At 39.7% G+C, this 26,852-nt stretch overlaps 5 protein-coding genes across 11 annotated transcripts; 2 read left to right on the top strand and 3 right to left on the bottom strand.

The window, feature by feature from the left end:
* Window positions 1–114: 114 nt before the first annotated feature.
* Window positions 115–1,897, bottom strand: LOC408327. Its single transcript, XM_391879.7, has 7 exons — window positions 1,729–1,897; window positions 1,273–1,520; window positions 1,071–1,193; window positions 943–998; window positions 786–864; window positions 593–721; window positions 115–519 (listed from the first exon to the last, which is right to left on the bottom strand). The coding sequence occupies exons 1-7, from the start codon at window positions 1,817–1,819 to the stop codon at window positions 313–315; spliced, it is 933 nt and encodes a 310-aa protein (XP_391879.2). The 5' UTR covers window positions 1,820–1,897; the 3' UTR covers window positions 115–312.
* Window positions 1,898–3,402: 1,505 nt separating this feature from the next.
* Window positions 3,403–7,066, top strand: LOC726294 (orcokinin peptides). Of its 2 annotated transcripts, NM_001278325.1 has the most exon segments (4): window positions 3,739–3,905; window positions 4,122–4,200; window positions 5,057–5,138; window positions 5,200–7,066. In NM_001278325.1, coding segments are annotated over 4 exon segments (447 nt in total). In that variant the 5' UTR covers window positions 3,739–3,824; the 3' UTR covers window positions 5,405–7,066.
* A 655-nt stretch (window positions 7,067–7,721) lies between these two features.
* Window positions 7,722–9,840, top strand: Cdk5 (cyclin-dependent kinase 5). The gene is given in 7 exon segments (NM_001168425.1): window positions 7,722–7,768; window positions 8,263–8,351; window positions 8,450–8,643; window positions 8,759–8,846; window positions 8,927–9,098; window positions 9,175–9,386; window positions 9,499–9,840. Coding segments are annotated over 7 exon segments (900 nt in total). The 5' UTR covers window positions 7,722–7,731; the 3' UTR covers window positions 9,607–9,840.
* LOC408324 (T-cell immunomodulatory protein) lies at window positions 9,820–14,922 on the bottom strand. Its single transcript, NM_001242433.1, is given in 4 exon segments — window positions 9,820–10,484; window positions 10,557–12,102; window positions 12,413–12,535; window positions 14,743–14,922. Coding segments are annotated over 2 exon segments (1,791 nt in total). The 5' UTR covers window positions 12,084–12,102; window positions 12,413–12,535; window positions 14,743–14,922; the 3' UTR covers window positions 9,820–10,220.
* Window positions 14,923–15,832: 910 nt separating this feature from the next.
* Window positions 15,833–26,721, bottom strand: LOC410278 (putative inorganic phosphate cotransporter). 6 transcript variants are annotated; one of them, XM_006570430.3, is made up of 9 exons: window positions 22,184–22,589; window positions 21,952–22,082; window positions 19,766–19,959; window positions 19,326–19,565; window positions 18,974–19,061; window positions 18,474–18,700; window positions 18,238–18,387; window positions 17,774–18,148; window positions 17,372–17,563 (listed from the first exon to the last, which is right to left on the bottom strand). In XM_006570430.3, exons 2-9 carry the CDS (start codon window positions 22,061–22,063, stop codon window positions 17,372–17,374), a joined length of 1,578 nt encoding a protein of 525 aa, XP_006570493.1. In that variant the 5' UTR covers window positions 22,064–22,082; window positions 22,184–22,589. The 6 variants fall into 6 exon arrangements, with proteins under 6 accessions (XP_016770196.1, XP_026299705.1, XP_006570493.1 ...); XM_016914707.2 differs by having other exon boundaries at window positions 15,833–17,563; window positions 21,952–22,589; XM_393759.5 differs by lacking the exons at window positions 21,952–22,082; window positions 22,184–22,589 and adding an exon at window positions 26,493–26,721.
* Between the last annotated feature and the right edge of the window lie 131 nt (window positions 26,722–26,852).

The raw sequence follows: 26,852 nt of genomic DNA, 5'->3' as shown, positions 1-26,852 counted from the left end.
TTCGATGAATGAAATAAAGGAAAAAAAAAAAAGAAAAAAAAGGATTCGTTGAACGGAAGAAGAAAGGAAAAAGATACAGCGTTACTTTCCGATTTTTTTTTTTTTTTTTTTTTATTAATTCTCCTCTAACACAAGTCACGTTAAAATGAAAAAAAAACAAGGAGAGAGCTGTTGGATGAGGGGAAATAAATGGAAGAAGAAGAAGGGAAGAAACGCACTTAACAAATAAATAATAAAAGATTGGTATGTACATGTACGTATCGTATTATAATGGAAGCAAAAGGGACGATATAGACGCACGATGTAGAAGCTTTAAAATGTATGGGCGTTGGGACATAATATCGTATCGTCGATATCGGACACAATTTCGGCTCGATGCAACAGACCTTCGACGAAATCACCATCTCTCGAGATTTCTTCCGGCCCCCGACGAGCATGCTCACGAATAAATTCAATGACTAGCTCGGGATTTACGTATGACATGCTCAATCGACATCCCCAAGAGATCAAGACTAACGGCTGAAACATCAATTTCACGTTTAATCGAATTTTAATCGTAAGTTACGATATTTAATATCTGCGAATTACTTACATGACTTTCGTCCAAGAGGTTATACGGACTGATCACGTGTCGTCGTAGACAGCCTGCGAGCAAGCTTTTTAAACGCCTTACTTGCATCGGATTGGCGCATGGATGATACAACGCAACGATCGCTCCATGCTGAAAGGAATACGTTTAGAAAAGGGAGAACAGAGAATTATTATTTTTCGAGCATGCTAATTACCTCTAAACTATGAAGCCACCTTTGCTTCGGTAAAAATTTGTACTCGCCATAGACAGGCCATAAAGGTCTGTGTGTCCCGCTAAAAATAATTAAGACACGTTTATTAAGATTTATAGATTTTTCGAAATTAATGAAATCGGACAGAAATCGCACTTACTATACAGGAACAACTTCGTCGTATTCTATTTTCTCGTACATACATTTGTGCATAGCCTGTAAACATTCGAATTGATATGCAATGCATTTATTATCGAGGTAATTATACATATGCGTACATATACTTACGACATAATACTTGGGCATAAGTACACAATACATGATCGCTTTTGTACTTCTATTCGGGACGATTCTTTTGTCGTAACATGTATGAACAATTGGATTGCCGTCCCAATCCATAGTTAAATTACTCTAAAAAATGATATGCGAGATAAAGATGATCGATGAACGATAATCAGCGACGAGATAAATGACATATGGATGTACGTACCTTTGCATCGTCGCAGTTTTGCGACGAATATCCCATTGGTATTCCATGAAGGGATTGCACATTTGTCTCGCTAATCTTTGGAAATATTTTGGGTGATGGAGTAGGATCGTTTGGTCTGTCGGGCATCCATCGGCCAGGCCAATCTTCCAATTCATCGTCAATGATGTTTCGACGACTCTCTCCATCACGACCGAACACATACTCCCGAAACGAATCTACTCGGTCTAAATCAAAATTTCGTGGATCTTCTGTAACGTTTAAATTACGGATTATTATAAAACTGTTATTTTTCGCGAAAACAATCGGAAAAATGGAGAATTAAATACAATTTTGTGACAAGTTAAAGGTTAGGAAAAGCGAACGGGTAACTCGTAAACACGGATCGTTGCAACCAAAGCGTTAAAATTTAGACAATCGTATATAGAAAATAGGCGCGCCCGATATTCGAATTATCACCTTCGTAATCGTCGTCAAGAAATTCGTCGTTTGCGGCGCTTCGGGCGAAAAAATAACATACGAAGAGGAGTAGAACAGATTTCGTTTTCATTTTCACACAGATGACGCGGTAGAGTATCGATCGAACTGGTCGGTAGTTGCGATACGATTGCCATCTCGCGGACTAAAGGAAACATTAGGCACGCCTTTGTGGTTTCCTTGAATTGAAATTGACGATAAAAAACGCAAGAGTCGAAAAACATGAGGAAAAACGTTATATTTATTTGCAAAATTTTAAGAAACGATAAAAAGAAAAAGAGCGATTAAATTTATCGATATTTATTACGTCAAATATATATATATATATATTAATATATACTTAGTTTTCAGGATATGATGAGCGTTTTGCGCGTTACTTGGCCTCGTACGCAAATCGCGTATGAACAGGATAAATGTTGTCCATGCAAGCAGGAACTATGTTGAACGTTTGGTTATCAGCTATTAGCATTACCGAACGTTCTCGATAATTCGATTAATTAACAGGGACTCTTAAGTGATGTGCGGGCAGTTTTGTTCTACTAAGTACTCGATTGTATCTGTTGCAACGATCGAGAGACACGATCTAAAATTAGTCCTGACCCATCCACGTTATACAAAGGTCGATCAGTGATTTTCCACTCGGACGGAACAAACAAATATGTACTTTCCCGCCCTGTATGTTACTCGAATCGGCGATTCGTTACAACAGTAAATAACTTTTCAATTGATATTCTGAAACAATATCGGGAATCGTTTCTTTGTAATTTTTCAACGAAAATTTTACATCGTCGAAGAGAGATCTCTGCGAAGAAAGAGATATAATTTATTTCATTTTCCAATAACCGCAACTTTTTTTCAATCGAAGATAAATCGAATGTCGGGGCGATCGGATATTCGATGATATTGGAAAGAGGGTGGAAAAAGATAAGAGAATGGTATTCATTAGCGAGCAAAAGGTGTCGAGTAGCTGTCAATCGCGCTATCGCGAACAGAGACGAGTCGAGTCGATATAGAAAGCAAAGTGCTCTCGACTCGACTGTGTTAACGCGAACGGTTAAAGGTATGGCAAAAGAACATGAGTATAAAGGTAAACAGGATGATTTAAACGGTACATATTGCATGGAGTGGATAACGCACGTTCGCGTCTTATCTTCTTTCGCATTTATCGACATTTATCTAAAATTGAAAATTATGCAGGAGAATTTTTTCTTCTTCTTTCTCGTTGATTTTACCTTTTTTTCATATTCATTTTCGTTCATTATCTATTTCGTTATTATTAAAAAAAAAATTTCGACAAATCGTAAATCATAAATTCCATTAATCGCTACTCAATATCCATTTCTGAGATATTCGATCCCGCCAAAATACGAAAGCGATTCTTGGATCGGAAAAAGAAAGAGAGGAGGATTATAAATGCGCTTTCGGTTGATTCGAAACCGGCGCCCTTAAGCTCGTTTTCCTCACTCGTAAAACGTTAATGGGACGTCGATAATTTGCGTGTGTGTGTGTGTGTGTGTGTATACTTGTGGCATTCACGCGTGGCGGGAATCGTTTTCTGCTCCAAATACGGAGGAGCGAGATCGATCGATCGCGTTCCCAGGGTTTTTTGTCCCTCGCCGTGAAATGTCGTGATCAAAAACGGATCGAAAATGGAATGGAAAGATAGATGTCGCGCGTAAACGGTATTCGAAGGGAGGCGAAAATAGGGATAGATTACTTTCCTAAATACGTAAATTCGGAATCGGTTGGAAATGATGGAATTGGCAATGGCATCGAAGCGAGAGAGGCGCGCGATGGGCCGTGATGATACGATCGGAGGCACGAGGTGATATCACGCGTGAGGGAAAATGGATTTCGGCGTCGCGACTTGTCGCGGTTTGTCGCGTCGCGGCGCGTGCGTCCTCCAAGCCCGTTTCGCACCCCTCGATCCGTACCCTCTCGACCGCTTACCCTCTCTCTCTATATATATTTCGAACAACCACGAGGTGGACCGGTACAAGGCACGCGATTTGAGTCGTGTAGGTACACCTCGTGCGCTCAAACGCTTTATTCCACGTTTTTGGTAAAAGCTGCGATCAATGATGCCGCGCCACAGTGTTTTCGCTCTCTCGATCCTGGCTCTCTCGATCACGGCAACCGTTTGGATACCAACCGTTCAGGTAAACCACAAGGTTTTCTCTTTCTTTCGTACCCGAAATTGTTTCAAATTGCAAGTCACGCGAACGAAAACGATCTTTTTCTTCGCAATCGCAAACATTTCGAATCGACATTTTTCGTGCGCGGGAGGGAGAATTTTTCATCGATCGAGTCACACGACGACGAGTCGCGTGCGGCACGATCTCGATATAATCGCAGGACACGTTTGTTGATTCCAGGCTGAGACTAACCTTCTGCGCAGAGAGTTTTACGGACCCGTTAATCCGGAATTGTTCGCAGCTTTTCTCGACGACCATGGTAAGTCGTATAACGATTTCTTCGCTTCCCTTGCTTGTGTTTCGTATACGCTTCTCTCTGTCTCTCTCTCTCTCTCTCTCTCGTTCGAACAAAGCAATAATAATTCGCTTACGGAAAAGCACGCTTGCTCGGAAGAAGGGGTTTGTCGGTGATGGTGATGAACGAATTTTTGATCTCACGATACTCACCGGCTCGAAACGACGGATGGACGAATTTTCAGGACTGCCGCGGGAAAAAGTGGGGCAATCGGACCGTTACTTGTCCCGGCTAAGAGGAGGCGGCAACGTCGCACGATTACCGGCAAGAAGCGGCGTTGGAAAAAGTAATTACGATGCTCGCGATGGACAGGACGAGCGGCTCTCGCGCAACTTGGATCAGATCGGTGCCGGCAACCTGTTGCGTGGCGCGAGCTCTCTGTCGGCCGAGCGCGAAGGCTCGTCCTACGACGGCCGTTGGTCGCGTAGGAATCTCGATCAGATCGGGGGCGGGAATTTGCTAAGGGAAGCGGATAGTCGTGGCGAACGAAACTTGGACAGCATCGGCGGAGGGAATCTGGTTCGTGGCGCGAATCTTCGGCTCGACAGAAATTTGGATCAAATCGGCGGAGGAAATTTGGTGCGAAGCTTAACCGATCCCGCTCGTCGACCGGTCGAGACCGTCCGTTAGAGAGAAGATTATTTATCGAGTCGAGTAGATATCGTGTAGATTCTGTTGTAACGCGCGAGCAGTGAGAATAAAATAAAAGTTGCTGGTTGCACGAATCCTCAATGCATCGAGTCCTTTTTATCCCTACCTCTCCTTTTTTATACAGTTTGTGTACATACGATGTTATATTAACGCGCGTTTCTCGTTCAAGATGCGAGAGGCCGGGAAAATCAGCGCGACTTCTCTTCTGGATCGGGCACGAACGAGCTCGTGGACGAGCTATCCCCAGTCAGGTAAATATCTGCTCTTATTTTCCTTCTCGTTTTTACTCTCTCCTCCAATTTTTGTTGGCAGCGAACGGGAAACGTTCGAACGTTTCGGGAAGCGGAACATAGACGAGATCGACCGGACGGCTTTCGATAATTTCTTCAAGCGAAACTTGGACGAGATAGATCGCGTCGGTTGGAGCGGATTCGTGAAAAGGTTGACCAATTACTTGGCCACCACTGGCCACGGGACGAACACAGGTGGCCCGGTGTTGACGAGACGATTCGGCTGAAACGATTCTTATCTCCCTAGTTGTTATTACTGTTGTTATTATTATTTCCCCTCCTTTTCTTTCTCGACGATATCGATCGAACCCGCTCTCCCTATCCTTTCCCCTCCCCACGGTTAATAATAATAATCATCAAGGTTTCGACGACGACTCGCTCGCTTGCTTAGAGAACGGACAATTTATTTTTTTGGCTGCGGTTCGCCGAGGAGGCGAACCTCTGGCGTCGTGACTATTCGAGCTCGGCCTTCCGGCATCGTTTTCCTCCCTATATTTTCACGGGGCCCGCACGCGGAAAATTTGGACACAGGGTTCCGTGCTCCCTCTCTCCTGTCCACCTCAGAGATCAGCGAATCCTCCCGATTCTCGATGCTTCTCCTCTCGGCGGCAGCGACGATCCTCTCGATCTCTGTCCCCACGTCCATCGGTGTCTCGATCCTCACGCTCTCCCGGTTCCGATCCATTCGCACCATCTGTTTTTTTTTCGTATCGATCGAAAATGAAAAGAAAACGACATCGATCCTCTAACACGACTTCTCGTACCTCGATCACGTTCTCCTCGAGGCTGGCGAATCGTCGCAGCACCATCTCCAATTTTGAACTCTGCGTCGTCAACCGATCGGTGACTCGAAGTTCCTTTCCGATATCCTCCTTGATCTGGGGAAAAAAAATTCCCTAGAGCGGGAGAGTAGATGGCGCGTGCGTATACGCGTATACCTCGTCCATTCCCTTGGTCACTCGTTCGCCGATGTAGCGGAGGTTGTCGCGCGCCCGACGGACCTGTCGACACACGGAAAGCTAGGGGGGAGGGGAGGGGAAATTGGGGTGCGATCGATCGATCGATCGGATCACCATCGAGTATACGTTACGATCGTGGAAAATTCTCTCATCTCAGCGATGATCCTGCGTCGCAACATCGTAGCCGCTAAAAACTGCGAATATTTTTTTTTTTTTATTAATTTTTTGATTCGTAGATTTTTGATTAAATTGTTGGCTTACGCGTTGACAAATGTACAACAGTATGACCAGGTTGGTCAGCATTGGAATCGCGCTTCCGAGTAATTGCTCCGCGAGTTGCATCCTTTTCTTCTTCTTCTTCTTCTTCTTTTTTTTTTTCTTTTTCTATTTCTTTTTCTTTTTTTCTTTTACCGTTTAAAAAATTTTTTCATCCGGACAAAAGAACATTACGTTCCGATCAATCATTGAACGACGCAAACATTTTTTTTCTCCCATAGTATCGTTGTCGACGCGATCTTTTCCCTGTCGAATCTATCGGAAGTTTGTCGTTTGAAACAAAATACGAAAATTCCTTTGTTAACCTTTTCCGATCAACTTCATTTCGACCGATCCGTCGTTGATCAAAGAGTATCTCAAATTTGTATCGTCCACTTTTATCCGCATTGTCGATGTATTGTCCTTCTTCGTCATTACTCTGCTTCGATAAAGAATAGTAAAAGGAAAAAAAAAGAAAAAAAAAGCGATTTTAAAACCATCGTGTGTAATCGTAATATGTAACCTGCTTATATAGTACCGTATTTCTACACGTCCGCTTCTAACCTCTTCTCTTTGTTTCTTTTTCGCTCAATTTCGCCTTATATCCATTTATTTCCGATATGATGTCCATACGAATGTGTATTTTTTGAAAAATAAATGTTTTGGCTAATGTACTTGTTTTAGTTTCGATATACATTGCGATATAATTTCACGATATGTTCCTATATATATATATAAATCACCCTAAAAAATATGGATATTCCGTATATGCGTTACACTTTATAACACGCACGTATTACGATATTAATAAAGTACAGCTACGTTGTATTTTTTAACACGTATATACGAGTTTGCGTGTGTTAGAATTATTACATTGATCCGTAACACGAACTCATATTGTGATATACATGTAAGAATAACACACACGTTACGCATCTACTTATAATATATTCAATATATATATTTTTCATTGTTGATGATAATCTCCGATGTTAGGTTATATTTCGATCATTAGCGAGTATTCGTTACGTTATATTTTGTTTGATTTGCTCGATTTTTGTACCGGCGTAAACATTGTCGTGTATATGGCGAATAGGTAAAATCATTCATGTTATTCGATCGAGTTTGTTCTTAAGGTCGTATTAGCGACGAACGATTGTTCGATCGTTATATATCGAAACGATTTGAAAACAGCGCGGAGATCGATTCACAAAAATTCTAGTGAAGCGTCACGCTGATAAACGCTTGTGGCGCCACTGCTAGCGGTGTGTTCGCGCACGACTGTTTCGAGTGCAGCGCTAACCACTTTTCATTATTCCGCCCGACGAATCGCCAAAAATATGCAAAAATATGAGAAACTCGAGAAAATAGGAGAAGGTGAGCGTCTATCTTTCCTCAATTATTCGTTATATTTTGCCATTGTTTTTTTCTACGACTTTATTCCGCTAGTTTTTTACATACGGATTCTCGTAACGTGTGCCGAATTCTATGTATTTCTGTGTATATGTGTATTTTTTGACAACCGAACGACGACGCATCATTATCGCGATTCTTCTTGTATTTGAACGAAACAGAGTAAGTAACAATCGTTTAATTGCATCGATTCTTCCCCCATTATTTGCAACTCTGTATTTTTATCAATTATTTCTCTATATCGTTGATGAGTAAAATGTCAGACAGTGTGGTAATATTCGTATTCTGGTCTCGATCGGTGTATTAAAAAATTATTTTTATATATATAAGTCTCATTCCGTTCAAATTCAAGCATTTAAAAAAAAAAACGATCGATTATTCTTGGAAATCTATTCGAGTATAACGATAAAGATTCTGTTACGTACGTAACGACTAAACGAGCATTTATTGCGTTTCAGGTACTTATGGAACCGTTTTCAAAGCCAAGAATCGCGAGACCCACGAAATCGTTGCTTTAAAAAGAGTTCGACTAGACGAAGACGATGAAGTGAGAGTTTTATAGTTATAAATTTATTAATTTATCAAATTTGTTCGATTTTCATTTCTTTCATATTGAATTCAATTTTTTCCCTCTATTATATACAGGGTGTACCGTCGTCCGCACTCAGAGAGATTTGTTTACTAAAAGAATTGAAACACAAAAATGTAGTAAGATTGTATGATGTGTTGCATAGTGATAAAAAATTAACCTTGGTTTTTGAACATTGTGATCAAGATCTGAAGAAATATTTTGACAGTTTAAACGGAGAGATCGATTTGGATGTCGTCAAATCCTTTTTGTAAAGTATCGCTATAACTTCTTTTATTTTATCTATATATATATATGTGTATGTGTGTGTGTATAACATTTAAAATATACGCAATTTTACGCACCAAATTTTTATCTTCTTTCAGATATCAATTATTACGAGGATTGGCGTTTTGTCACAGTAGAAATGTATTACACAGAGATCTTAAACCACAAAATTTACTTATTAACAAGGTAGGGGATTTTATCAATTCCATTTGACTTGAAAAAAACATCTTCCAACATTTATATTTTTTTTACACCACATTGTTTAGAATGGCGAGTTGAAGTTGGCCGATTTTGGACTAGCAAGAGCTTTTGGAATTCCCGTAAAATGTTATTCAGCGGAAGTTGTAACGTTATGGTACCGTCCGCCAGATGTTCTTTTTGGAGCGAAATTGTACACAACATCCATTGACATGTGGAGTGCCGGATGTATATTTGCTGGTAATTAATCTTAAAAAAAAAATGAGAGAAATAACGACGGACATGATACATGGTTGCCAATCTATGAACTATTTAGAACTAGCAAACGCCGGTAGACCATTGTTCCCCGGTTCGGATGTGGACGATCAATTGAAGAGAATATTTAAGATGTTAGGCACACCGACCGAAGAAACGTGGCCAGATTTTACAACTCTTCCAGATTACAAACCTTTCCCACTTTATCATCCCGCTCAAGGATTGGCTCAAGTTACGCCAAAACTTAATTCCAGAGGCAGAGATTTATTGCAGGTAAAAAGGGAAATGTTCAAATTCAATACTTTTTCTATTTAAAAATATTGATATATCAAAATTCCTCGTTTCTTTTTTCCAATTTTTACCGTTTGATTTTTATCTTTTTCAGAGGTTGTTGGTATGCAATCCAGCGTTACGATTGTCAGCGGACGAGGCAATGGCTCATCCCTATTTCAACGACTTGAACCCTGCCATTAAAAACGATCGTTGTCAGTAGTGAATCTCATTTAAATCGGTTCAATCTACGCAGCGTATGTCGCGAGTAGTGCAACGACCAAAATCATGCCGGCAAAGATCGTTTGTTAATATATATATATAAATATATATATATTATTATTATTGTAAGTATATATTTCGCACTCGATCTTGCATCGGTTATGATGCAAGATTAAGCAACGGGTCCTGTGTTATAAAAATGTCCAAGAGAAAATCAATAAATTGTCAATTTTATTAATCACGACGATTTTCTATTCTGAAACGAAGAGAGTGCGCGATATATTTCAGAAACTTATTGTACAAAATACCGCCAAAGTTTCTTTAAATTAAACATTATTGCAATATACACGTACACACACACACATACACACACATCCCTACCTACACGAGTACCATTAATCGTATCGATTTATATGATACATCGCGTCCAATCATATGTATACACTTATTTGTTCACTCGCTCATTTCTTTGTAGATGTTTGTATATTTGTTAATTTAACGAATTATCTATTTATTTATCGATTACGGAATAACTTATCGAATTATTACATTAAATTATTACATTAAATACAATTTTCTTAAAGATATTCAACATGGGAGTTTTACATGGGACCTTTACATCGCATCAAAATGGAACCTGTGCGCTTCCTGAAGTTTCTCAATCTTGTCTTCCCTTCGCTCTTTCCAATAGAGAGCGATGATAATCAAGGATATTAAACCACAGGTACCGGTCAATGCGGCAGCACTAAGTAAGATTAATTTACTAGGCGTTACGAATAATTGGGCTTTCCATCGCCAAGGTTCAGCTATCGGATTTGGAATTACTACCATTTGAGAATTGGGAATAATTTGTGGCCATTCCCGTGACTTTCCACCAACCTGTAAAGTAAATAGTTTATGTATGAATCAGTAAAAGAAATTTGTATGAAATTTGCTTGCAAAGATATTTACCCCGATGGTGAGAGCGTCGACAAAATTGGGCGTTCTACCCAAGCCAAAAGTCGTGTAAGGTAAATTGAGAGAGAAATGTGCGCTCTGCGGTAACTGAGCAGCAATTGCGTTTCGGGGACTGCCATCTTGGGTAGTGGTTCGATAGGCTATCGATGGACCAGGAAGATTCGTCCCGTACGTTCTCTTTTTCTTGCCGAGCGAACCAGGAGAAATTGGATACATACTGTTGTTACGACCTGTCAATACCATCACTTTGACGAAGTTTGCATCATAATCTAAACTGTTTTTAAACGCAGCTGTACGATAAGTGTTGGTGCTTTTCTCCAACTCCACCAAGATCACGTCCAAAATACCGTCTTGGTAAAAATCATAAAATACCGCCATAGCGGTTTCATTGTGGAACGGGTTCAACGCTTGCCACTTAACCTCAAATTTTCGAGCGAATCCAACGCACGAATCGCATGCGACATTCTCCAATAGATAAGAACGTTTCTGTTTCCCATTGGTCGATTTTAACGTGGCTAACAAATCCGGATAACCGTCCATGTTGAAATCACCGCCACGAAGAGTGATGGTGTCGGTGTATCGTTGCCCATCGGGTTTCACGAAACCCCACAACACGTTATCCCCGTCTCTGAAATTTACTTTGAGATTGTACCATTTATCAGACGTACCATGTACGTCAGAATACATCATGATCGTGCTATTTGTACACGCATCGTCGAAACAGAGGGGCAAAAGCAAAGACATTTTGCCCGTTAATTCGACGTCCAAATAGAGCGTTTGTCCAAGAACACCATTAAAATTATCCAATGTTATGCCGTAGGGGAACGATATCGGTTTGTAAAATTGAAATCCTTGCTCGACTCCGTGCCAAATTTCAAAATATTTCTTCGTAGTGACAACTAGATCCGCTAAAAAGTCGTTGTTTAAATCGAGATAAGCATTCGAGTGAGGTTGGCTAATCGATGCATTTTGCGATGTATTCATCGGTATAGCTGTCGGTGCTTTCCTGCTTTGATCGAACACCCAAAATGTACGCTTGTTCTGATCGTTCAGGCCAAATAAATCTATTATCATGTCGCCATTATAATCAAGAGCTAATGGCTGACCTGTCATGTTAAGCAGAGGATGATTTTCGTTCGTGCAATTCAACCGACCATTTCCACCCCATAGTATGTATACGTGAGACAATTTCGTTTCCTTGTCGAACGTGATCACTAGAACGTCCATAAATACATCTCCATCAAAATCACCTGGCACCACACCAACGACGGTACGACGAAACGTGCAACTTAAATCAACGCTTGGTCGCAAAAGGGGCTCTTGTTCAGCGGCCAGAAAAATTTCAACAGTCGTACCATTTTTACGTAACATGAAGACATCGGTCAATTCATCGGAATTAAAATCACCGAAAGCGGCTGGCATACCGTCTAACACGTTTCCGAATACCGCAGAAGTAATATCGCTGCATTTTACCGTAATCGCGATTGCGATCACTTGCACGATTATCAATCCAATTTGCATTGTGTCTACTCTTTCTTATCTGTAATAAAAATTTTCATTATTATCTTTATTTTTATTTTTATAATTTTTTCAAATTAAATGTTTTAAATCTTTTTTATAAAACAAATATATATATGATTCATCAAACACAATATATGATTCATCTCATCATAAAAAAACGTAATTACTTTAACGACGCAAAACTAACCTAAAAATTTGTATAGCTACTCGGAACAAATGCAACGATTAAACAAGTTGGCACAAATATGACAAATATATTTTCTCTATATTGAAAAATTCAACAGAAATCGGAATACTTATAATTGTGAGAATAATAAGATAATACTTACCGTTGTAAATGAATTATATTAATCTTATTCATTCTGTTTTGATAATTGATCGATGACAGTAAGACCACAGATAAAGTATAGAATAGAAGATGTAATGTTTAATAAGACTTTGTGTCTCTTGTTCTGAAATACCGATCGAGCAAAAAATCAAAAATATATTTATATATTTTTTACATACTACTATATATATATAGCGTTAATGCAGTCGATTTCCTCCATTTACGAAAAGTCAAAAAATTTATATATTCCTTACATACAAAAAATAAATTTATACATATTTAAAATATATAAATCTAACATATAGAAGAATGTAAACTATATATATATATGATAGATAAAGATATATAGAAATAAATATACATAAAATGTATAAAAATGAAATGTTTGATTTTTAAGATCAAATTAAAGAGACCAGATTAAAAAGATAATAAATTAAGTATCAAAGTCGTCTCTTGAATATATATATTTTCTGGAATATAGACAAGAAGAGAAAATAATGGGAAAAAGATAGAGATAAAGTAAAAATAGTGGAATCAGCGCCATCTTCAGAGTGTCATAAATGATATACACAAAAGAACGACAGAAAAAAATAAAAAAGAGACAAACATAGAATAAGAATTAATTACTAGTGCCATCTCTATGTAAAAATATATAACTTTTTTCTGAAGAAGTATTCCAGAGATGACGCTAATCTTCAATTCTTACATTACATTATCCTGTTTTTGAAAAAATGTTTTTGATATTCAAGAGAGAGCGTTGTAAGGCCATTCTTATTCTATTTCTATCCTTTTTCCATTATTTTCTAACCTTACATTACGTGTTTCATTTACGGCATTCTGAAGATGGCGTTGATTTCAATATTTTTATTCTATTTCTGTCTTTGTCTCACTATTTCCTTTCCTTTTCTATATTTGCTCTGCAAAACTTATAGACTTAAGAAACAGCTTCTCATTATTTGATTAAGTTTATTATCTTTTTATTAAGTTTAAAGAAGAAACGCAAACATTACGAGAAAAACGTTTAATTATCATGTTGACGATGAATCAAAGCTAGTTTTTTTTTAATCCAATGATTGATGGGATAATTTAAAAAGAATTGATATATAATTTTATATAATATTAATATGATTAATATGATATATAATATTAATATGAAATGTCTAATTCAGAATATCAAAACGCATAAAAGTAATAAACGGGATATCACATTCGTATTGTAGTCTTGTTCGAATCGTATCAACTACTAGGTGATTTCATCCAAACGATTGGTACAGACTTAGATATTTTTAAAATTAAAGATTAAAACGCAATTGTAGTTTCAAAAGGAAAACGAAAAAATATATTAATTGACATCTCATTCATCTTGTTTATGATTATGCGCCAAAAACAAATATAGACAAGGAGACAGTAATGGAAGAATACACGTAAAATAAAAATATTAAAGTTAGCATCATTTTCAGAGTGCTGCGAATGAAACACAGCAAATAACGAGAGACATAGAGTAAGAATTGATCATCCATCGAATGTCATAGACATGCAAAATAAATTGTACGACAAATGATGTATGTTCACATCATCCGCCATAGAATAGGAAATTTTCCGTGACGTGCGCGCTCACATCATTCGTCACAGAATAGGATAATTTCCTAATTTCGGTATACAAACACGAGATGGCAGTAATCTTGAAATTTTTCAATCTTTGTCTAATTTACGAACAAAATATATTATGTATTTTTATGTGTCGTATATCATATTATATCATCAATGGATGAATATTTCGTACATATTTTATACGAAATTATTATATGCATTGTAACAGAATTATATATGCGTTAAAAATTATGCAAATTTTTACTTAGATTTCATTTGTCACGCGTGTAATATACGCGTGTACTTCAATTTCAAAAGTAATATTTTTTTAATCTTATCCCATTATTGCGTAAATAATATTGCATTTAACATAAGTACAAATAATAAAGATTATATACTCCATAAACTATGCTACAAGAATGCATTAATAATAGATCATATATATTCGTCCATTTCAATCACAGACTGTAGATATGTATATTCTGTGCATATCTATAGTTTGTGGTTGAAACGAACTAACATATACGATTTCTTTTATTTAATTTTTGATTTTATATATGAGATTTGTTTTTTTTATTAAATTAATTAGATTAAATTGATTAAAAAAAATAATAATAGAATAGAAAAATTAAGCTAACCAATGACACAAGGAATATAATTGTCGAACGACTATATTTTATTTACCCGTGTGTACATCATTATACTTTTATAATTTCGACAATATGAAAGACAATTACATACGATTCCAAGAGATTGCATCAGTCTTGGCCGCTCAATAGTCACAAATATTTGTATAAAAATATCGATCGTTTTACAATTGTTTTTACATAAACTTATCTCGAGAATTATTTCTCAAAATTTTGCGAGTATAAATTTTTTTATCGCGATTGTCGGTAAGGCATGAATGCATACACGCACTTTGGCACATACCAAGAAGTACATATACACATAGCACACATATATGTATTTACACGTATATACGTAATTAGTTACATATAATCTAAAACATTATTAAAGTACAAAATCAATTTTGATTAAAGTAGTATTTAATCCATGATCACAAATTTAAAATATACCCTCACGGACGTAAAATTTAGAATTAATAATCGATTGTTTTTACTTGTTATAACAATGATTAAAGCAAACCACGAATTCTAATAGTAACTTTGGGCAAAGATATCGATGATATAATTAAGATAGAAGATCACAAAAAGATCGCAGGTACTTTAAAACGATTCCTGTCTGTTCGATCGAAGAATATCATCGCAAATACGATCAGAGATCGGTTAGACAAAAAATATATATATATATATAATAACGAACAGAAATACGATTAGATAATTTGAAAGATATCGACACATATTCTATGTTGCTGGATGTCACGGACAAAGTTTAAATTTTGGTTTTGAAGGCGAGGGTAGGAAATAATGTTGTTATCGAGCGTTATTCGAGCATACATATCGAATACGAAAACTTACGTAAATTCAAAAGTAATCGATCGATCGAAGAAATACCCGTAACGATGACCTGCATGTACGGAAGTGAAAAGAAAGAGAAGCAAAATAAAGACAGATATTTTTGCTTTGGCGCTCAGTCGTACGACGATTATATCAATGATGACGATGTTAATGCTCATGATGATGATGATGATGATGATGAATACTATTTCTATTACAACTATTCCTAATAATAATAATTAATAATAATACCAACAATAATAACAACGATGATAATAATAATAATAATAATTAATAATTAATAATTAATAATAATAATAATAACAATAATTAAAAAAAGAAAATGCATTCCACTACAAATATAATTATTTTGAATGTTTTCTCTAACACGCTTAACACTACTCTCTCTCTATCTTTCTCTCCCTCTCTCTCACTCTCTCTTTTTTTTCTGTCTTTTTCTCTTTCTTCGTATCCTTTCATTCCATTCATTTTGTACACATTTGCATAAATAAGAGGAGGAGCAAAAAAAAAAAAGTTGTCCAAGTCGTGCAATTCGAATAGAAACCTATACGTAAAAGTATGTACAATATTTATAATTACCATTATTGTATTGCGCCATGTTCATCGATCAACGAATCAAAAATTCTTCCTCGAATGTTTACGCAATCGATTCGCCATATTTTTTTATTTCGCGATCGATGTCGGTCTAACAATACAAAATGGCAGTTTGCTCGCTATAACATATGGCAAGTTATTAAACGAACGAAGACGAAGACCGAAGAGATGCGAGGATATTTTTTTTTCTCTAATACTGTATTTATCGTATTTCTCCGTTTCCTCGTAATAAATGGTATAATATATATATATGTATATATATTAAACGGACGTTTGCGTTTCGAACGCGTCGCACTTTGTGCGCTAACACACTGATTGACTGTGTCTATGAACATCGAACGTTACTTTTGATCAAGGAAAAAAAGAAAAGTGGAGGAAGGAATGCGCGATCCATAAATTCAACAATTTTACAATTCACAATAAAAATAAGAAAAATGAAAATTCGGATCGATCGTTCCTTCCGTTTCTACATCGTGGATGTAACGATGGAAATTAACGTGTCGATTTGATCTTTGTTACATATCTTTGATCGAAAGGCACGTAATTTCGGTTTAATTAAATTAAAAGAAAAAAGGAAGATACTATAAAAAAAAAAAAAAAAATGTAAAATTATATCTTGCTTTCTATTTTTCGTTCGCTCACTTTCTCATCACACGCTTATCATTCTCTCCTTCTTCCCCGTGTCTCCCGTACAAACTGTACACTGCGAGCAAGCGCATGTGTATATGTGTGTGTGTGTGTGTGTGTGTACATATCTAAAGACACGTGTCTTTTTTTTAATTTTATCCATGGTTGACGTAGGATCGTGATTTTCGATTCGATTTTATCTCTCACGAGCAAAAAAAAAAAAAAAAAAAAAAAAAAAAAAAATATCTGCGTGCGTTTCAACATACGAAGCGAAGAAGAATTTCGTCGCGAGTGCAATTCGCACGAAAATAATATTAATTTTCTTCTTTCTCGCATCTAGGATTTCGTCTAACGTTCAATGGATTCATGTAACGACACGACTCCGACTGACTCCGATGCTTTTTTTTCTTTCTTTTCTTTTCTTTTCTTTTTTTTCTCTCATTTTGATTTTTCACCAAATCAAATTTCTTCAATCATCAGCGAGATTACCGACCGAGGTATAAATATACAATAATACGCGATCGATACGGAGGAGAGAAGAAGCGAAGGAGATGATCGAAACGCGTTGAAAAAAAGAAAAAAAAATGAGAAAGGAAATGAGATTGACACAGAATGGAAAAAAAAAAAAAACACGTGGAGGAGAAGAGATAGCTAAGCACGCCGCCGTCCCGTCAATGTTGCGTTTCCGAAACCGTTTTAACGCATCGCAAGTCTTGTTTCTCGTGTTGCTGCCTCTCTTCGTCCTTGTCAGGATTGTCCCACGGTTGCCGCTGTCCCGAGCCGAATATCACGTAGAACGTGGCACAAGCGATGTAAACACCGGCCGAGATCATAAAGACGAGCCTCCACTTCGCGTGAGTTGGCTGAAAACAAAACAAACATGGAAGATCCCTCCATCGATCCACCGAGTATATATTATAATATATATAATATGTATAATATATATAATATATATAATATAATATATATAATATATTATATATAATATATATAATATATATAATATAATATATATAATATATTATATATAATATATATAATATATTATATAATATATATAATATATTTATTACCGGCCCAACGATAATGTATCCGGCCGTGATGGGCGCCAATAAACCGGCCAAATTGGCCAAACAATTGGTAAAGGACATCAAGATCCCTGCAAATCTTGGCGAGATGTCCAAATGATTCACTTTGAACCCGGAATATATACCGCCGTTCAATCCAACGCCGATCGTCAGAATGGTCACCGTCAACCAGGAATTGCATCCCGTGTACGAAGCGGCTGCGAGGGCGATCGCAGGCCCGAACTGACCTATACTGTTCACGATTTTTCGCGTGAACGTGTGATTGAATCTGCCGCTGGAGATCATCCAGTCAGCCACGTGAGAGATCAGCATGGAGAATATCCACATGGCCAGGTAGGGGAGGGCGGAGACGGTGCCGTTCTGAAAACACGATTACGAAAACGAATCCTTTTGCCGCTAACACGCGTTGCCTGATCCACTTACTTTCGCCCTTCCGATTTCTTATTTACCGATTCAATGTCGAAGTTCAAGATCTGCTTCATGAATGTCGGCAGCTCGGTCATCAACGTCTCGTATCCGTAATTCTGCCCCATGTGCGCGATAAGGATGGCCCAGAACGGCAACGACGTGACGATCGAAAACCACGGTACTGGTGGAGACTGGTAAAAAAAAAAATAAATGGAATAAGAGTCGAAAAGTTAAGAAATTATTATTATTATTTTTTTATCACGGGAGAAAAACTCACGGAGGCTCCAGCGTTGCCCCACAAGGCGCTCAGTATGTATTTCTTCTCATCCTCGGCTATACGAGGATGGCTTTCCGGATCCTCGTAGATCATTAGAAGAAATGCTATGCACCAGATGGTGCCGACGGCGCCGAACACGTAAAAGATGGACGGCCAACCGCCGTCGAATCCATGCCGGGACAGGACACCGCTCAAGGGCATTGAAATAACAGTACCGAATTGAGCGCCTATATTCGGAATAGATATATAGAATATAACGTGTAACGTGGTGGAAATAATACATTTTAAATTACACATTGAAGAATAATAGAATGAGAAGGGAAATGTAACGTAAGTATGGAATGTGTATAGGGAAGAGAAGGAGGGAGATAAGGGGAGAAGGAGAAGGAGGAGGTAATGTGTCGTTTTGCCGGTAGATCCCAGTTTGTTTACCGTGGCGAGGACGACGCGAGGCTAGGTCGAAATAATCGTAAAGATATCGTCGAAACGAGCGAGCTTACCAGCGTATACGAAGGCTCCCATTCTACTACGTTCGTTAGGCGGTATCCACTTGGCCAGCATCGCGTGTGTGCAAGGCACAATAGGACCCTGCAATAGGGATAATCCATTCCTAGGGGCAGGAAATACACCCGAACGATCAAAAAGCGTTCAACGAGAAAGATATTAAAGACTTTTTTTTTTCCTTTATCCATTCCGATCGGGTCGGTCGAATTAGGAGAGAGAGAGAGAGAGAGAGATAGATAGAGAGAGAGAGAGAAAAAAAAAGAAAAAAAAAGGCGGGGGGGCGGGGGCGGGGGAGAGGGCCACGGTGCGATGCGAGATCGAAAGGAGACGCGATCGTTAATCGCTTACCTCGCCCAAACCTTGAATAAATCGAACGATCATCAGCCAATGGTAACCGGCACGTGCGGACACAGGGACCAGCAGTCCAAACATCGAATTGATCAGCATACCGATGCCAAGAAAGTATTTCGATCCGTAACGTTTCGCGAGTATTCCGAATGGTATTTGCGTGATGACGTAACCGTAGAAGAACGAGCTGAGCAAGTAACCCTGCATGGTGCTGTCCCAATGAAACTCTCCGTCATGGTTCTGCGACACAAGAAAGAAATACTGGCGATATATCCCTCCTATTTGGGGTCTCGGGGATTGTACGCGGAATAGGAGGAACGGTCGGTCGAGGATCGATCGATGAGATAAGGATGGCGCGTGAGGAGGAAGGCGCGCCGAGAACGAGCGCGTCGCCGAACGATCGTTCGCGGGCCAAAATAATTTTTGCGTCGTTTACTTACGGCCAAGGTGGAAGAATCGTTGCTCGCATTCCCATCGTGGCCGCACTCGTTCACCACAGGTTCCTTGCTCTCCGTGATGGAAGTGTGATTGACCATAGCGACGATCGCCACCGACATATTAGTTCTCATCACATAGGCATTCGCCATACCGAAGAACAGCATCAGAGTCACTATGTGACGCGACCCCACCAATGCTGCAACATCGAACCGAATCGGGTTAATTGAACGATTAGGTTTTTATTTTGTAATAATAATAATAATAATATATCGAGAAAAAGGATTATTATACCGATATATAATAGATAGAATTGGAATAGGTTTATGAAATTACGAAATTAAAATTCTGTATCTTAATTACGTGAATTGGTCTTAAACGATCGTGATTTGCGTAACAATGGGGAAAAACAAACGCTCCGGCGAAATAATAGAATAATAAACGGTGGCGCGTAATATTGAAAGGAAAAAAAAAAAAAAAAAGAAGAAAAAAAAATGGAAGAATGAATGGGCGCGGAATAGGCGAGACGTTGTCATGGAAGGACGCCAAGGACGCAGCAGTTTTATCCGCACGAGCGGACAAGGTCGAGCGGACAATCGCATCGCATCGGCGATTGACGGAAAAGTGTCTCGCGTCGCGGTTAGCCCTTTCTCCGATTTGGCAACCGCGATTCCGTCCATGCTCGACTCGTTCAAACTAGTTACGCATCGGTTATTTATAAACGCGATGCTCCTGCGACGAGATGTCGAGATAATATTGCGACTTAATAATAGAATCGATGTAAGATTTATTTTTGTACGGAGGAACGATTATCATGACGATTTTTTCTTGTATAGATAATATTATCAGTGGATGCTCGATCTTCGCTCAACGAGAAATTGAACGAGACCGTATATATATATATATATATATCTTGCACGCGCCACAATCCAAATTCGTCTCTACATCGTTATTTATTTCCGCGAATTTCTCTGAGCGAAGCTTGTAATATGAAAACGTATAAATATGTCACGAGTTTTTCGGCATATGAACTTTGATCATCGTCCCGTCCCTCGTCCCGTTCAGTTTACGTTCCGCCGTTTGAACGTGATTCTCGTCGCGTCATTCATTCGTCAAGCGCAATTTACCGAAAGCAAATTCTCGATCGTGAGGGTTAAAGAGTCGCGCGTTGATAATCGATCGAGCTAATCTTTTGATATTTTCGATCGTATATATATATATTTCACGCACGATCATCGTGGCCTTTTCGATTCTCCTCGTTTCAAGCCGAGAATGCACGTGGTTGACGATCATTGAGCATCCACTGAGCACGTGGTCAATCGTATTCGGTGGAAATAACTTGGGCGAGCTATGTACCACGAGCTGACGTTATTGTCGTCCGTCTATCCGATATGAAGTAACGGCGATCGTGAGGGAGTGGAGAAAGAGGCGCGGTCGAGTCGCGCACGTGACGCTTGGTCGCGCGATCTTTGCTGTGAATCGGTTCGTGTTTCGAGCAGTCGACTGCCAACCAAGTTACGTTGCCTCTATTCTCGATGTCAAGACTTGATCACGGAGTCATGAAACGGATATCAAAGTCTGCAAACGGTCGAATGCCTTTTCTATTCGTCATTCTTCGCGAACATTTTTCTATATATTTTTTCTATATATGAGAAAAAAAAAAAACGTAATTTTTAAAATGCACGATCGAACGCAACGAATTGAAAAATAAAATGATTACAACACAAAGCATACAGTAGACGGCACAAGACACACACACATATATTTACACACACGCGCGCGCGCGCGTTATTTCACGCCGTTTGTGCCTCTATGCTGATAATATTTTAATACGATACCACAGTCGAGTCGGACTAGGAATAGAGCAATTTTCGTTTCTTCTTTTACCATTCGAGTTTTAAATTTGACGCGTCACACATACGCGTAGTATACGTATATACATATATATATAAAGAAGAGTAAAGGAAGAAAGGGAAAGGAAGAGAACATACCTCGGCGTAAATGAGGAAGAGAGCGAAGAATGACGGCGGGAGCACGTGGTTCGACGCGTGGTTTATAGGATACATCAAGTTTCGTAAACTAGTTTCGATCTATGACAGAGATATATACGACCTCGAGAGTGGAGATAAGCAGAAACTCGGACAGAAAGTTGCGGAATTTCGAGGTCAAAGATTGCGCGAGGTTGACGTACTTTTACGCATTCGCGCAGGTGATTCCTCTTCCTCCAGGCCAGGTTGTTCCCACACAAGCACGTGGCCATTTCGTCCTCTATTCTCTCCATGAGGTCTGCCGTTGCCGTTCATTGCACGCTTGACACGCGCTCTACGCACACGCGACACGATACGGAAACGATATATCCGTTAGTTCGTTATTCGTGAATCGCTACGAATACGAACGCTAAATGAAAATGTAGAAGGAAATACCAAGTTTCTGCAATTTCCGATTGGAGGATCCCCTGCCTCGAGTAGGTTGTCGCGAAGCGAAGAGAAGACACTGTGTGTATAAGTGTATACTTGCGTGCCGCTTTCAACACAGAGATATAGAGTGGTTCGCTATGTTCTTCTTATTGGTAGTTGGGGAAAATCAACACTGTTGCGCGCAATCTTTCGGCAAACACCAGGCTCTTAGTTTGCACGATGACGACGACAATGAAGACGACGGCGACAAAGATGATACTTCCGCGATGATTCTTCCAAAATACTTGTTCGGGCGCTACCCAACACTCACTGTGCGACAATAATATCGGTTTCTCGTCGCTATGAATCGGTTGACGGTTTCGTGGTACACCGATAACGATGATTAACAACGATCCCGTGATCAGAAGCGAGCACGCACCTGCCTCTTTCTCTTTTTCTCCTTCATGCTAGTTCGGTCGGTGTGAAGCCGGGAAACATGGAGCCCAACGGGGAATAGCGGGGAGCGGTGTGACGAAGCGAATCGTCCGAGCAATTAGGTCTTTTCGACCAATCGTCGCGCGAGCATTGTCAATCCCTTCCTACCGTTGGACGCACCAGCGCCATCTGACGTTCACAACTCGATTCGACCAATCGGAGAATTGCGCGCGAACGCACCTTCCTCTTCGCGCTGTAATTTCGAATCGCATAGTCGACAATTTTGCGATCGATTCCCCCCTCGCGATAAATGTCTAACCAGAATATTTGTTCGAATTCCGTGCCGTTTTGCAAGGATCCTTTACTTTTCCGGCTATACGATTCGCAATGCGTTCTCTTTTTAAATATAAATAAGTATTATATATATACATATATATGTATATATATATATATACATTGGTCGAGACAAAATATTCTCGTCCTCAAGTATCTACGTAAGGAAATTACGTAATCGAAAAAAATTGTCGGTAAAATTATCGCTTTATTCGCCGCCTACGTACGATATGATTGCCATTGCTTATCTTAACGATCAACGAGATATCATAATCCTCACGTAACCCTTGGAATTTCTTATCTTTCTAATCATGATGATAATTGAAAATGCCGTAATCGCGAGATCACGTTATGCATTGGATTATTACTATTAACGAGGATTTGTTGCTCAAGATCAAAAAAAATATTATCGTCTCTTTTTCCCTTTTTTTCTTTTTCTTTTTTTTTTCTCCGTTATCGATCCAATGAATTTTCTGTGTATCATGATGAAACTTGAGAAATATGGTGAGTCATAATATCGTTAAGACGCTCGTATCCCATTTATTTAACAAAACATTGATTCGACGATTAACAACAAGGTCGTGCCGATATTTCATTTACGAACGTAATTTAATGAAACGTTGCAAGCTTGTCGATGACTTTCACGTTTCGTATCGAATCGAGTGTCACGTCATAGATTCCCCGAAATCGAACGAAGCGATATATTTACTTACGCTAGGGATATTCGAACGTTTAAAAATTTGTATTAACCGCGTCATCGAGTTGCGAAAATAAAAGATACGCGATGGGTTATTGATAGCATCGTGGATATCGCGTGCCAAAAATCTATTGCATTACGAGCACGTGCGATAAGTGCGTGCGAAACACGCGTATACACGAGTAGTATCGACTATTCGACACTCGAGTATTTCCCCGTCGTTTGTCCAACGAACGAACGAACGAACGAATTCGATTTTTGGACATAATTATTTAATTATTATCGTATCGGCGATCATCGAAATGTAGAGAATCATGACTTTCAAGAAATACGTAATACGTTTTTTTATCGCATCGTTACGTAACAATTTGTACGGTTTGAATTCGATAACGCGTCGATAAGGAAGACGCGTCTATTACCAACTATCGGACGAAACGGAAGTTCGTTTCGAACGAACGTCGGTCGGTAATAAAAACATATATATATATATTTTTTTTTGATCGATCAACAGATCTCTACATATCTACGCTCGATAATTAAGAAAACAAATCAACCGTGTATCGGATATAATTTTTTTATCCATTGTTTCGATAAACGATGGATGATAAAAATGATGATCGACTCGATTTAAAGTAATTTCCTCCTTGGTACAAGCAAACTCGACGTAGTCGTTTATCTCGATATCAGGTATGCACCCGTGTGTGTCAACAGGAAGCGCTTCGGCCCCTAAACGCGTTATTCACTTAGTAAAGTGGAAAATAACGTCCGCCTCGAGCGGAGAACGAAATAACGTGCACGCGCGAACGTAACTGCGCCGGAAGCTTTCGACGAAGCTCGAAATTGAAAGTAATGCGTCCGCTTTGGGAAAAATAATCAGGAGCGGAAAGGATTTCGTTCATCGTTGAACCAAATAGACGAAATAGGCGCGATCATATCTACGCGTACGAGCGGTCGACTATTCGCAATTGGAAACGATCGTGCGCACCTGTTATCGGCGCGCAGTGACGTGCATCGACACGAAGGGAAACGGAGAATTTTTATTCGCGCTATCGAGGATCGATCATACGACTCGATTATTGGAATTCCGCGCCGATTCCTCGCTCAACCGCTCGATCAATTGTTTCCGCCTGGTCGCCCATTTGCTATTGGTTACACTTTTGTTATTCGTTCGCTAGTTCGCTCGGAGAAAACACGTTTACGCGAGGAGGGCGCGGGTAATGTTTTATTCACAAGAACTAGACACGAGTAAAGCGCCTATACCTATCGTTCGCCGGCCAGTGTCGTCGAAAAGACACGATCGATCCGCTCGTTTACCGACCGGTCCCGGCGATATTACTATTCAAACACGTTATTATTCCAATGATTAGAAATCGGAAAATCGGATGGTGGAAAGTTGAACACGAGAGCGGCGGTTCCATTCCGGCGGAGGCAAAATTGATCGCGAAAGTTTTTTTCTCGCATATTTTCGCCAAACACCTACGCGCGTTATAACAATTTTCAAACCGGATCGAGCGAGTTTATCTATCGGCGCTCGCTCATTCCGGTTTTCCTCGTGTCCTACATCGTCTCGCTCGCGGCTCGTCGCGCGCATTTTCGCAACTGCAACCGCGAGGGGGTGGAGGCGAGTCGAGCGGATCATCGACTCGACGGATAAGATCGTTCGCGAATCCACTCCACTTTCGTCTATTTCGAAATTTCTCCGTCCACTTCTAGAGATAACCGTTATTGGTCGCACGTGCGACCATTCGAAAAGAAACGAGACCACGTTGCATGCGGCTATCGAGAAAGAACGCTCGGATAAGATATCTCGGATCCTCTTAATTGAAAAATACGAAACAAGTCGCGATAATTGGTAAATACACGAATATATATATATATATACATATGCGTTGCAAAAAATTATTGGATTGAAAGGAAGAAAAAAAAAAAATCCGGAAAAATGAAGGGGGGGAGGGAGAGTTTTTCCTCGATCGATCCCCGGCCTTGATCGCATCTGGACCGTGTGCGATATCCTTGGAACACGGTCGAGTCGTTACCACAGCACGGCTCTGTACAGCTCGTTCGATCGAACGTAATCCGCCTTTGTGTATCGCGTATCGAGGATTTAACGTGAAAAACGATAAAACCACGGCCGCGTATCTTTTTCTTGGAAAGGAAAATTTATTTCGAGCGACACAATAGCGCGACTCCCCCTCCTCCCCCCTCCCTCCCTCCCCCGTCTGCCCCGCACGGAGCCAGCCTCCCGCAAGGCACGTACCTATCGTTAATTTCACCATAATTCTTAAAATGTCAAGGTGATTACGCGAGATAGCGAAACGCTCGACGATGTCTCGACGACATGTCTCTCGTTTCGTTGTTGTGAACGAAACGTTGTTGTACCGCTACATTACATTACATTATCGCGTCTGCGAGAGAGAAAAAAAAAAACTCCGGGAGGAGGACTCTGGCGAGCGACGAAAACTTCGAAGGAGACCCCCTTCCCCCTCTCCTTTCTTGTTTCTTTTCCTTCCCTCTTCTCTCCTCTCCTCGTACCCGATTCTCTCGAATCCGGTGGTACTCGAATCGACAATACAATACACGGGGTTATGCAAATACCCGTGCACCTAACGTTTCTCGTTACGTAAAACGGACACGAACCACGCATTCACGGTCCGAGTTTACGGGTGTAGTTTCTCTTTTCCACCTTTACCAACCGTGTATAACCGCAGCCGTATTCGGGCAACGGAAACAACACGGCAAATAAACGGATCGATATTCGACGGAGCGGATACGAAAACGTATATCCACCGGTGTATATATATATATATATATGTATATACATACATATATATACACGTTTATATATATATATATATATAAAACGAGACTCACCGGATGGCGCGGGAACTTGGGTCTCGAACACCTCCGGAGGTTTCTTGAGATCGGACTTGCGGTCCACGGGGATCCCGTTCTTGGACATTTGGATCTATCTAAATCGTCGTCCTCGAGAAACTCGATCGAATTTCCCCACGGAGGTGGTTGCGAAGGTGGTTGCGAAGGAAAGCGAACGGCCGGCCAAGTGTGACGCGTCGCGTCGCTCTCGCAGCTACTGTTGGAAACGGTGCCGAACTCGCGACACTTAGCCGCGAACACCTAGTGGACGCCGACCAATTAGAACACGCGATTCGAACCCCACCGATCGCCTCCCTCCCCCACGCGTCGATATCGCCTCTCCCGAATCGGATCGTCAGC

Source organism: Apis mellifera, linkage group LG11 (genome assembly GCF_003254395.2).
Source record: "Apis mellifera strain DH4 linkage group LG11, Amel_HAv3.1, whole genome shotgun sequence".
Classification (NCBI taxonomy): domain Eukaryota; kingdom Metazoa; phylum Arthropoda; class Insecta; order Hymenoptera; family Apidae; genus Apis; species Apis mellifera.
This window is presented reverse-complemented; position numbering and strand designations above follow the sequence as displayed.